The sequence below is a fragment of the Triturus cristatus genome, chromosome 6, assembly GCF_964204655.1.
Source record: "Triturus cristatus chromosome 6, aTriCri1.1, whole genome shotgun sequence".
In the NCBI taxonomy this organism is placed as follows: Eukaryota; Metazoa; Chordata; class Amphibia; order Caudata; family Salamandridae; genus Triturus; species Triturus cristatus.
The window spans coordinates 512,587,477-512,601,314 of NC_140589.1; the positions used below are offsets into that span (position 1 = coordinate 512,587,477).

General features: G+C 45.7%; 1 protein-coding gene across 5 annotated transcripts in view; it reads left to right on the forward strand.

Annotated features, from left to right (window-relative positions):
• Positions 1-13,838, forward strand: part of RIMS1 (regulating synaptic membrane exocytosis 1) — a 1,904,179-nt gene that overhangs the window by 1,215,671 nt on the left and 674,670 nt on the right. For all 5 annotated transcript variants that reach the window (XM_085610935.1, XM_085610937.1, XM_085610936.1 and 2 more), the window contains one exon: positions 10,663-10,788. In XM_085610935.1, the coding sequence (XP_085467061.1) occupies positions 10,663-10,788 (126 nt within the window). The remainder of the gene's footprint in view (positions 1-10,662; positions 10,789-13,838) is intronic.

Sequence of the window (13,838 nt, forward strand, 5' to 3'; positions counted from 1 at the left end):
CTCTCGTAGATCTGCGGTGAATATGCACTCGGGACGTCTTGGAATCAACGGCATCGTCCGCTGCCCTGGAAGTCGTCTTTAATGGCTTCCGGCGGCGTGATGACGTTGCGTGCGCCTGAACCCAGCGGTGCTTGGGAAGTGTAGTTCTTCCCGGCGCCGGTGTGCAGGCAGCGCCTACGCCACTGCCGTGTTCCTTCTGCCGCCGCGGTGAGCCGTGACAGCTGCTCCTTCTAGCATTCCAGTGTTTATGGTACATGAGGAATTAAGGCAGGGCTACATTGAAGACAATATTGCTGTAGCACCCTTGATATGGTGACTAAAAATTTGGTCTAGAGATAAACCAAATCTAAACCAAACTATTTTAGAGGACTGCATGATGTTAGACAGAGCTGCAGATATTCCCTGGTTAAAATATGTCTCCCACCAGCTTTCAGCACTTGGGCAACCAGAGCTATATAATCACCCAAAAAAGCTGCACCCTGAAGATGTGAAAGCTATAAAAACACAATTGGATAGGGAAGCAAATGAACTTAAGAAATCTACATGTAGACATTTTATGATTATAAGTCCTGGAATTTTAAGTCAACCTTTTTGGCCTTTTGTAAATAATCTGTATCATCGTTTCGTTTTATCCAGATGTAGATTCAGTTGTATCCACTGGTCCCTAACTTTACTCAAGGTTTCGCAAAGTTAGGCACCTTGCAACCATGTGCATGCAATAATTTCTCTGACCAAGACCTGTTGCATTTTATGTTTTTTTGTGGTTTTTATACTGAGCTGCGAGCTAAACATATTCTACCACTTTTTAGAGATTGCTATTTTGCACAATTAAGACCAGCAATGATCTATTTACAGATGCTTCCTTCTCAACTCGTCTGTTTTGGGGTTGCAAGTTTTTTATCACGGGCAATTGGTAAGAGGAAAGATCTGGCTTGATAATAGTAATGACTTGCGCCTATTCGAATATGTTTCTTGCAAGACGAACGTATTTTAATTGTGCTTTTTTTTTTTTTTTTTTTTTTTTTTTTTTGAAACCGTTTATTACAGAATCCAAAAAATATACAAAGATGGGCCTACAACCTTCAGGCCGGCCGCTAGCAAACAGAAGGAGCATGTAATACAGACAATAGAACGCACGCTGCGGCAAAAGGGAATTCACAGGAGTTGAAAGAGGCGTTGGCAGCCACACCATCCGGACCCCACACGACGGTTTCATTTTTATATAAATAACAACAAAAAACAAGTCCACAAGGCAACCCACAGTCGGAAACAACAGCATGTGCTCCCCTAGGGGGGGGACCCCACCGATTCATAGGAATATCGAGGGGGGGAATAGGTCAGGACGGGGACTAAGTAAACTCATTGCCCAGAACCGGGAAGACAAACAGGCTAAGGAGACCAGGCCGGTGACGGATCAGGCAGTAGCGGCGGGGTACAGATTCCCCCACGGTAAGCGTTCCAGGGGCCCCATACTTTCACCCATGTCCCAGGCTTACCTCTCGCAACATACACCACCTTTTCCCGAAACATACACCAATCCATGTTGTCCTTCCACGCCGAGACAGTCGGCGACCTCTGGGAACCCCACAGTTGCGCAATGTCACGTTTGGCCACCATATATCCCAGAGTCGCCCACCACGTCTGCGGCACTGAGTAGTCGGTTGGCTCCCATACATTCAAAAGACATCTCCTCGCCTCAGGCAACAGCGGCACATGCGTAACTACCTGCAAAACCTCATGCACACCACGCCAGAATCGCACCACCTCCGGGCATTCCCACAGAATATGGAGAAAGGTCCCCAAAGAACCACACCCACGCTTACACAACCCGTCCACAGCATAGCCCATACGCATCAGCCTCGGCCCCGTAACATAGACCCTATGGAGTATCTTGAGCTGGACGAAGCGAAGGCGGGCCAGTATGGCCACCTCTTTCGGGGAGGCCACCGCAGACACCCAGTCCTCGTCATCCAGCTCCAATCCATCAGCCCCCCACGCCTCACGAAGGCCGGGCAGCAGTCCCGAACGGTCATTGATGAGCTTTTTGTAAATTAATGAAATCGTGCCGTCCGGGACATGCCCATCTAGCACTCTATCCTCTAGAGGGGAGTACTCCGGGATGGAGGCAACGTCCGGAAATACGGAGCACAACGCATGACGGATCTGCATATAACGAAAGTACTCCCTGTCCTGCAGCTGGAATTCTGTCTGCAGCACATAGAACGTTTTGAATCCCCCCCTCGTCCAGAGATCGCCCACCCTGCTGATGCCAATCATGTCCCACTTCTCAAAGCCCTTCGAGGTCCACAGGGAGCCCAGCCGCTCAGATGCGTATAGTGGCGTCGCCCGGGTCAAGCGATCCTTCCACCCCATCGCCACGTTAGCCGTGTGCCACACCCGTACCATGACCCTCGTGGGGCCCGTCAGCCGCGCGTCATGCGAGCTAGAATAAAGCGCCCGATTATAGTCACCACCCGGCAGTAACATTTTATCCATCTCAAAGGCCGGGTTTAGGGCGGGCCCGTAAAGGCCGTGATTGATCGCAGCCAGCTGGGAGGCCCAGTAATATCGCTTGATATCTGGGAGGGCAACCCCCCCGTCGTACCACGGGAGCGTCAGCTTCGCCAGGGCGATACGCGGCCTACCCTCCCAGAACAGTCGGCGCTGCAAACTCTCCACCTCGCGAAAGTAGCGCGCCGGGACAACGTCCATTGTATTCTGCAAAGCATACAGGAAACGTGGCAGCGACATCATCTTAAACAATGCCGCCCGGCCGAGCGGCGAGAGCGGCAAGCGCCTCCAACGTGCGACGTCCTCCTTCAGGCGCTGGAGGGGGGGAAGCAAGTTCTGGTTATATCGGGCCTCCGCGTCCAGGGTAATGAAGACACCCAGGTACCTAAATCCCCGCGGGGCGATCTGGATAGGACAACCCCGCGGAAGGATAGGATCCTCCCCAGAGAGGACATACACACACCATTTAGCCCAGTTGATGACCAGGCCGGAGTTGAGGCCAAATGAGTGCAATACATCAACCAGTACTATCAGTGATTTACGTGGGGAAGCCAGGTACAGAAGAATATCATCAGCGTAAAGAGATACGCGGTCCTCATACTCGGGGGTCCATCGGAGACCACGAATAGAAGGTTCCCACCGCAGCCACTCCGCCAGGGGCTCCAGGGCAAGCGCGAAGAGGAGCGGTGATAATGGGCAGCCCTGCCGCGTGCCCCTGCCCAGCTCAAACGGAGCCGACACTCTACCGTTCACAACCACCTGCGCCAGCGGTCCCGAGTACAACAATTTCACCCAACCGATGAATCCCGGGCCAAACCCAAACTTCGCCAGTGTCGCCCAAATATATGGCCACTCAAGTGTGTCAAACGCCATAGTGGCGTCCAGGGATGCCAAAATGGCCGGTTCCCGTATAAACGGGACACGCGCGAGCACCCCATGCAAGCGCCGCAGGTTAAGCGCAGTGTTGCGATGGGGGATAAAGCCGGACTGATCCTGGTGAATCAAATCGCACACCACGCCAATCAGCCGATTGGCCAACACCTTGGCGAGAATTTTGGGCTCCGCATTCAGCAGCGAAATAGGCCGGTAGGACGTGACCCGGTCCCGCGGCCTCCCCTCCTTGTGAATGACCACGATAGTAGCCAGAAGCTGGTCTAGCGGGAGGGAACCCGCCGAACGGGCCGCGAGGAACATCGCACGGAGATGCGGCGCCAGCGTATCCGGTCGCAGCTTGTACAATTAGATGGGAAGACCATTAGGACCCATGGCCTTGCCGGAAGCGACCGAGCGTATGGCGAGGGCAATTTCTTCAGAGGTTGGGGCGGCGTCCAACGACACTCTGTCCTCCTCCGAAAGGGAAGGCAGCGCGATATCCCTAAGCAGGGCATGGGAATCCTCTTCCGAGCGGGAGGACACCGGGGAATACACCCCACGGAAATATTCTGCAAAGCAATCGACTATTTCTTCCGGTTCCGTGACACACACACCATCCAGTTTCTCAATCGACGGGAAAACTCGACTCGCTCTCTCCTTTTTATCCAGCCACGCAATCAATTTCCCAGCCTTATCACCCACATCATACAGTCTCCCCTGTTGCTCTCTACTGAGGCCCCTGGCCGCCTCCGTGACGAGGGCCTTATAGGCCGCCTGCTTGAGTCGGAGAACATGTAATTTGTCATCCGTCACCCCACATTCGAGGTCGCCCTCCAACTCAGTTATTTCAGTTTCAACACGGGTCACCTCCTCCCGCTCGCGCCTCCGGGAATGGGAAATAAGGGACAGGGCATCCCCCCGAATCACCGTCTTAAATGCCTCCCATAGCGAGACCGCAGATGACACCGACCCCACATTATCATCAAAATATCGCTTAAGGGACTTAACCAACTCTGCGCGAATGGTGGGGTCACGCAGGTACCAGGGATTAATCGGGGCCACCCTACCCTCTCCCCTCGGGAGAATATCGAAGTGCAATAAGAGCGGGGAGTGGTCTGAAATACCCCGCGCCAAATGGCGCACCTCCCCGATCCTCCCCGCATGCGCCGCCGGCACCAGGACATAGTCTAGTCTTGATAGACTGCCATGGGCCCCGGAATGAAAAGTGTACTGTTTCTGCGTAGGATGTTTCAAACGCCAACAATCCACCAGCCCCAAGGCATCCAATAGGCCAGACAACCACGCTTGGGCACGGGAAAGATCCCTAGGGGGGTGACGGTCCTCAGTTCCGGAAACCACAGCGTTAAAATCCCCCCCAACCACCAGAATCCCCTCCGGAAGGCCAAGGAGGAGGCGCCCCAGATCCGCAAAGGTGGTCGTCTGCAACCCTGGCGGGACATAGACAGAAACAAAAATAATCACTCTGCCCTCCATTCTACCCACCAGAACGTCCCCTGTCATCATGGAGCACCTCATCAACTTCCAACGGGAGCGAGGTCTTGGCCATGATGCCCACACCCCTTGAACCTGACGTGAAGCCCGAATGGGCCAGAAGGCGGTAGCCCCGTCGGTTCATAGCACGAAAGGAGTTGCCAATGAGGTGCGTCTCCTGCAGAAAAACTATGTCAGGTGAAATTCGTTTCAGGAACTGCAGGACCACACCTCGTTTTATCCTGTCCCCCAGTCCATTAACGTTCCAGGACAAAAGACTCAGTCCCCTACCCCCCATCATAAACGAAAGCAATCACTCGTCCCCCCGAGAGCACTTTGGGAATAGCACGACGATACTTTTGCCTTGTGGTACAAATGAACAACACCCCACCCCAACCCAACCGCCCCAACAAAACTCCCCCCTCCCTGCACCCCTGCATGAGCCCAAACAGCCCCCCCAACTTGCAGTGTGCCTGTCGCCCCTATATAGTTGAAACTAGGTAAACCCCCTAGAGGAGGAAAGAGTACCCCTTCGAGACCCCGCACCACCTACAAAGGAGGGAGAACGAGTACAAAAAACGAGAGACCCTAAGCTTGGCCGAAAGCGGCAGCATCTTCGTCCAGAGTGAGTCCCAGTATCACCACCTCAGTCCCGGTCCAGTGGGCCTTCTCCTCCCGCAGCCCCCCCCCCCGCCATCCCGATCCCGACCCCCAGACAAAGTGTCCAGCCAGTCCCCGGCCGTTTCAGGACGGTCAAAAAAGTGAGTGCGACCATCCACCTCCACCCGCAGCCTGGCCGGGAAGAGCATGGCGTATTTTAAGTTCATGTCCCGAAGCCGCCGCTTGACGCCCAAGAAGCTCAGTCTCGGCTTCTGGACCGCTTGGGTGAAGTCAGGATAAAAGTTCACCTCCATGTTCTCCAACTTAATCGGCCCTTGCAGTCTGGAGGCTTGCAGAATCGCATCCCTGTCCCGAAAATTAAAGATAAGGGCAATAAGAGGCCGCGGAGGGGCTCCGACCTTCGGCCTTCCCCCGGGAACTCTATGAGCCCTCTCCACCGCAAAAAATTTACTCAGTCCCCGAGGCTGGAGATGGGTAGTGATCAGGTCCTCCACAAAAAGATCCGCCGCCGACTCCTCCCGTCCCTCAGGTACTCCGATGATGCGGAAATTATTCCTCCGGGCCCGGCTCTCGGAATCCTCCAGGCGCCGATCCATGAGCGCACTCGCCTGACGAAGCCGGTGTACCTCCGTCTGAAGGGCCGCCACCTCAGTCGTGAGGCCCGACGCGGTGTGGGCCAAAGAATCGACCCGGTCGTTGGTCTTCGAGAGATCAGCTCTCACCAGGTTGACATCAACGAGGACCGCGTCGATTTTATGCGCTAACGTGTCAAACCGCTGGCCCACCGAGGCCTTCATCTCAGCAATGGCGCCCATGACGTCTTGCAGAGTCAGATCTGTGGGCAAATCCGGGGCATCCGGGGGGCACTCAGAGGACTTGTGCGGTCCACCGGGAGATCCCTTCGGGAGGGTGTAGCGGTCCATGATGTTGGCCTGAGTGCGGCGCCACGCCGGGTCGACTTGGCCTTCAACCGATCTCCATCTTGTTTAGTGGCCATCGTCGCGGGTCTCACACCCTCACCAGCCACGCAGTAAAAAGCGAGCAATCAAGGCCACGAGCTCCGGGGGGCCACCCCAGGACGGCGGAGCGGGCCACAGCAGGCAGGCAGGCAGGGTCTCCCAGCGAGGCCACCCCAACACCAAGAGCGCCGCGATCCCACTTGCAAAGACAGCAAGGGGGCGCGAAAGTGAAAGTGCGGGGTACGCGACTCGCCAGGCCCAGCCCGCCGTTGTTGTTCACTTTGCCACCGGGTCGCCCCCAAACGCGAATCCGGGGTCAGGAGAGAAGTAGGCCGCAAACTTCAATCGGTGCTCACTCCGGCACCCGAGGTCCGATTCGAAAACGGGAAACGGGTACCACCTCGGCTCAGGCTCACCGACACAGTTCCCTCAACCGATGCAGGATGAAGTCAGGATAAACGTAGGAGGTTGCGGAGGTCCTCGGGAGCCTCGCACCTACGCGGCCATCTTGGTTGCGCGCTAGGCTCCTCCCCCCTTTAATTGTGCTTTTAATTATATCTGTTGTGTAGTTATAAAATGTATGTGTTCTTTTATGCAAAATGTACTTTTATGGCCAGAATGTTTTTATTGATTGATTGATTGATTGACATAACTATATTTAAAAAAACTATTACAAAAATTACAAAATTACAAAAATTATAAAGCGATGGCAGTGATATTAATTAAAATAAAATTCTAATTATAATATAAATATAAGTAATAAGATAACATTCTAAATAGAAAAGTAGCATCAAAGAACTTCCTCCCGAAATATATGAATTACAAATTACAAAAAGTAGAAAGTAAACAAATGATGTTAAAATAATTCCACTTGACACTCCTCAGAAGATATAGATAAAATTAATGGAGAGTTAAAAGTTACTTAATTAATGTAAATAAATTAAAAACTGAACAGACAATTAAAAGGTGAGGGGTGAGCAAGTATAATAAAATAATGTTCATTTACTTAAAAACAGTTAAAGGAGCAGTGAAGGTTACTAAAATAAATATCTATAAAATGATAATATATGTTCAAGAAAGGGTAATCCATAAGGGTAACCCATATAAATAATTTCCCAAAAATGTTATACTTGAAAAGGATGTAAAATAATTCAAATGTTATTTATTTATAACATTGTTAAATAATAAAACGATTTTTAAATGAGAAGATCTTTCTAAAGGGAAAATATCAATACTCTCAGACTTTTCTAACAGGAGAATACCAGTACTTTCCTATTAGAAATGTATGTCCACTTAAAGCTCTTGGTTAGTTTATTAAATGCAGTTTTTTTAATGTATAACATTGAAATACATATTATGAGAATAAATGAATAAGGCATTTTTTAAATATATTAAGGGGTTAGCATCAAGTTTTGTACAGTTATTTACAAATATAGAAAGACATAAAAGAGAACGGGGATACAGTTACAATAAACAAATTAAGAATACAAAAAGAAATTGTAAATCAGTAGATTAGGGATATGGTCAATGAGGTAGTAAAATAAATATAAATCTTACCTGACTTATGCATTAGTAGGACATATAGTGATGATGATTCAGTGGTAGGGCGATGTCATGATGGACAATATTGTAACATACAACCACACACACAATAAAGTACTTTTTACTGTTTGTAGGGTCATTAGAGGGGTTGACGGAGCTCGCAGAGTTACCTAGAAACTCAGTGAGATTCTGCACAGTTCTGTGAGCTCCAGAATTCCTGTATGCCACACAGATTTTTTTGTGCCGGGTGCTTGTCTCGTGATGTAAAATCTGCACCAACTGAACCACGTGGAGCACCAGAGGCCTCTGCTGCTTTCTGCAGCATGAGTCGATTTTCTACTCAAGTGGCAACTTTTGCAACACGAGCATCAACTTTCTGAATGCAAGTGGTAGCAATCTGCTGTGACTGCTCGATTTGAAAAATCTTGCCAGTAGGCGGTATAGCGCTAATTTATTTTCCACTTGTGCTCACCAACTTAATGTTGGTGAGCCACGTGGAGTTTTTGCCTAACTCTGTGCTTCATATACAAGAAAAACAGGAGCAAGCCCGTTCACCCAGTTGAGACCGGGTATACGTAATAGCAAAAAACAATGTCTCAACAGGGAAAATGAATAAGAGGACCAATCAATACACGATTCAATCGAGGGAAGGGCAAAATTAAGAGAGATCCAAGGTAAAGGAGGAACAGATTTAATAATTAGAAACACAAAAGGTATATACAATTCAAAATAACCATAACTAACACATATGCACTGACAAAAAAGTGAAAAAGTGAACGGCGCAGTGACAAAAAGTGTCACGGCAGTGGATGCCGTTTCATTATTTTACATAATGCCCCCATTGATGGCTCACCTTTAACACAACTGGACAAATTTATCATCTCCATTGGCCTTCATTTCTCTGTTGTCAGCCGCAGACATTTGATGTTTCCCCCTCTAAAGGTGACGGACCTTAAATAATTGATCCACCATTCCCTACAATTAACTTTGAAGTGGTTTTGGACCACGGACACAGGTATTTAGAATATTGCAATAACCATAGTCCTGATGATGACCTCAACTTATGGAGGTTGAAACGTCGTCGACCAGACAACATTATTTACGGCTAACCATAGGGTCCTGTGAGACCTTCATGTTTATATGTAAATTACCGATTGTATATAACTCTCCTTGACCTTGAATTTATTTAAATCATTTCGCCGTACCGTGTTGTCACTTCCACACTTTTTGTCACTGCGCCGTTCACTTTTTCACTTTTTTGTCAGTGCATATGTGTTAGTTATGGTTATTTTGAATTGTATATACCTTTTGTGTTTCTAATTATTAAATCTGTTCCTCCTTTACCTTGGATCTCTCTTAATTTTGCCCTTCCCTCGATTGAATCGTGTATTGATTGGTCCTCTTATTCATTTTCCCTGTTGAGACATTGTTTTTTGCTATTAACTCTGTGCTTCAGGCGGATCTCTTAGCGGTCAAAAGTGTGCCGGCAGAGCGAAGTTTATCACCCACCCCTAGTTTATTCACGCTTCATGGGTCTGTCTAAAGGAAATCGCACACCTGTGATGTATGAAATCTTCAGAGGCTCTGTGGCTCCTCAAGTACCATTGTGTGCATTTCATTGTTTGTTGGACATGTATTCTTCAACCACAAAAAGTTAGTGACCTAGCTCTAATTTGGAACCAGTGAAGACTGCCTCACTTTTCATTGATTTGTATGTGAGAAGATTCTAAGTCTGTAGTGCTGTTAATTTGGAGTTTTGAAGGACATGGCTTCTGTAATAAGCAGCATTACCCATGTTTATTAAACTGCGTACAATGTGGATGATTTGATTAAAAGTGGAAGGAATTGTAGCAATGGAAAAGTCACCCTGTTATCTATTGTTTCAAATGTTTTTCCATTCTGTAGGCAGATAAGAAACTAAGACATGTCACATGATATTTTTGTGACTAGACCCTCATCCGAGATGCCAGTAACAGTTTCAAAAAGTTGAATAAGTGAAAGCACCTCTCCTCCTAGAATGAGGCCTTGCACGCAGTGCTTGTTTTCTGTTCCTCTGCCTTGCGGTTGTGGTTTCATAAATGTCACAGGTAGCACTTAATATAAGCACACATTTCACAGCTACTCGTTATGTGTTGTGTGCAGCTGTGCTAGGGTTTGTGTGCTTATGTGTTTGAGAGAGAGGTGGTGTGCAGTAGATTGAAGAATATGATTTGGTGACAGTGGTATTCTGCACCTGCATGCAGAAGTTTCTTTAGTAATGTCATGACTTTAATTTTTTTTAGGAAATATTTGTGTTTTGTGTCTTACATTTAAGTCCTTTAACCGGGCTGTTGTGCAGAGTATTGAATTGAAAAACTTGAAATAGTGGACAGAATAACTGTTAACCATCTGTTTTGCTCAATGCCTTTAACTTTCAGTGATCCCATAACGAATCTTAGATTAGCTTGTTTTTATTGAACGTGAATTTGCCTAGGTGAATTTCTCCACAGAATGAATTCTCTGGCCATGTAACAAAACATAAAAAGACTTGTACAACTATGGAAATTATATTACATTTCTAATTGTTCAATTCACTGGAGTGCAGGTTGTCCCCTGAATGAAGTGTTGATTTGAATAATGAAACACTAAAAGTAAATTCACTTTTTGTTTGGTGAATCGTTTTTAGGAGTTTAGATGAAATTTATCAAATGAGAAGATCGCGTTCTCCAACTAGACACCATGATGCCTCTCGAAGTCCAGTCGATCGTCGACACAGAGATGTGGACAGTCAGTATTTGTCAGAGCAAGAAAGGTACTTTTCTAATAGAAAAAAGTTGTTGTATTGTTTTGTAATCCATATTGTATGTAGTGTAAAAATATACGAGAAAATAGTCAAGGTAGCAAGAACAGGTTTTTCTTTTATACAGTGATACATTTGTGTTGTGTATTATAAAAACTATTTAATTAAGCATACTATGGACTTGTGCTGATATGTCATGGAATGAAAATATTTAATATTCAGATATCTAATATGACACATCGAAATTGCTCATTTCCTAACAAGTGTGCATGCTTATTGCTCAAAATGGATTGCTAAAATGCATCGAAAATATGTTTCCCTTGTGTCCTTAATTTTAGTCATACAGTAGAAGGGCCGTTCTCCCCTGCTAGCAGATAAGGACAATATATTCCACGTTTTCAATAATTCACTATCTCTTCTGACCCCACAGGTTTATCTCCAACGGTCAGAACAGCAGCCCCCCTCAATTAGGCTTTATTTTCCTGTTAATAAAGTAAAGAAATGTAATTTTGTCAAATGTTTACTCAGACCTTTAAGTTTGTTTATGTTTCCCATTCATGCTGTCAACTTGCACTTACTGTCGAGAAGCAATATATGATGGTATTTCAGTCTGTTTCTAGCTAAAAAGGTATTCAATTGAACTAGTTTTTTTCTTGACTCAATGGTGGACAGTTATACCGCAAAACACTCTGGCACCATCATCATCTCTCTGTAGTCTATAGAATCACATTTAAGCATTGGTCTTCTAATACCCATATAATAAGATTCTCTTCATCCAGTAGGGACATTGCAAGTTTGATAGGCACTTTTGAAAAATGCAATAGACTGCTAGCAGACACTATAATTTTTAATCAATGTCATGCTAAGAGACAGCTTTTGAGGGGAATTGAGGGAATTATTGCACAATTAGATAAGCAAAAACGTAGATTAGGCTGGAAAAACTGATAAACAAAAGGAGAAAGAAACACATTTTAAATATGTTGAAACTTAACTTTACACCCAACATGCTGATGACTCTGATGGACTGTGTTTCATTGACTTGACAACAGTGGCCTCTTTAATAAAGTTTATTCTGCCAGATAACTGGGGGCACTACTCAAGCCTAACCTTCTCCTCTTATATTTCAGTGCATCAATCAAGAGTTTCTGTGTGATTCCATTCACAGGTCCAAGAGGACAGGGCCCGATTCAGGAGTAATCTGAGATGAAACTCTAACTTTACTACTACTAGAGTTAGACTTTTGGTCTAAATTTAGACCAAAAGTCTAACTTTACTACTACTAAAGACTTTTGGTCTAAGTTAGACTTTTGGTCTAAACTTAGACCAAAAGTGTAACTTTAGTAGTAGTAAAGTTAAACTTGTGGCCTAAGTTAGACTTTTGGTCTAAACTTAGACTAGACCAAAAGTCTAACTTTAGTAGTAGTAAAGTTAGACATTTTGTCTAAGTTAGACTTTTGGTCTAAACTTAGACCAAAAGTCTAACTTTACTACTCGTAAATGCCCTTTGTGAATACCGAAAGTCATAAAGTTAGACTTTCATCTCAGATTACTTCTGTGAATCGGGCCCACAGATCTCTCTGAATGAATTATCTTATACCTTTAGGTATGAGATCTTTCCTTTGTAATTTTGTTAATCATTCACTATTCTCCCCCAGATTATATTCCAAATTGGGGTAGCCAGTAACAGTGACTTGACCCTTCACAGGTCCATGTTGGTTGCTTGTGAATAAGACCTCAAAATTGGGTTTCTCTAAGGGTAGACATTAATAATGGCTTTTCATAATTATTCCATCTTTAGGATGGCTTGTATCTTGTCTTATGTTGTGCAGAGCTATAGGACCATATCATGAAGAGCTGTGATGGCTCATTGCAGGGCCAAGCCCGTTTTTGGTCTTAGTGCTGTCTAAAATACATATATTTAACTAAGGATTTCTCCAAGTTAGTGTATGAGCTGCTGACAGCAAATGTTGCAAGAGGTAGAGACAATCATTGGGGATGGACTGCCTGATGGCTGGTCTGACAGGTCAGTTAATGACCTGTTTTTTTGCCTGTTTGTTTACCTATTTTATGACCTGGTAAGTTGATTGTTTTCCTCTGGTATTATCTCAAACATTTCCTGCAGCAAGCACAAAGGCAGGCAATCACCCATATCTTGCAAAACATATACAGCTCATGTGTACAAGTTCAAAACTGGCCCGATATGCAAATGTAGGCCACTTTTTCAGCTATTTATTTTGCTAATGGAGGGTCTGTTTTAGTTTTGTCTGAACTGGGGTGGCAGAGTGGGCTAAAGAACGGTGGTGGATTAAACCCAGATCAGTTGACTGGGGGTGAGTGCTTGCAATGTTCAACACTCCGTCCATTATTTCCTTTGGTTTTTGGGTCTTTTTTAGTGTCAGGCCAATTTATCTGCCCCAATCTGACCAAAGAATAGTAATATAATGAGTGCTAACATTTCGTGTGCACTGCAGGTCATTTATGTGATGAGATGTGATGTGGTGTAGGTGATGTAATGCCAAATGTTGAGTAGACTGTAGGTTTGCTACTAATATGTTAAAATAGGAATGCGCAAGATAAGGTTTTCAAGCAAAGGAGAACTAGCATTGGCAAAGCCAATAGGTCTGGCCTTGACATTGTGTTATGTAACTTTGTAGTCTTTTTTTAAGTACTGTAATGTTTAAATGACGATGAACAAAATTGATTTTTCAGAGCAATCAATATTTTTGTTATAGTTAAAAAAAAATTATGTTTTTCTCATCATGCAGCACATAATTATTCAGCCGAATGATAGGAGCTAACTACAGCGTGGACTTGTTAGTAAATTCGAATTTAGAGTTATGTAGACACCCTGTGGTGTTTTGGGCCTTCTGATGGGTAGGAAACCTCTATACAAATGCAAATATAAAAGCCCATGAAGTGGTGCTTAATGTAAGAAGATACAATTTGTAAGATAGCAACCCAAAGACAGAAGTAGATGTAATTGTAATAACCTTCAAGAGATAACATGGGAAGGCAATTGCGGCCAATACCTAAAGAAATACTTAGCTAGAGGTGCTTGTAAC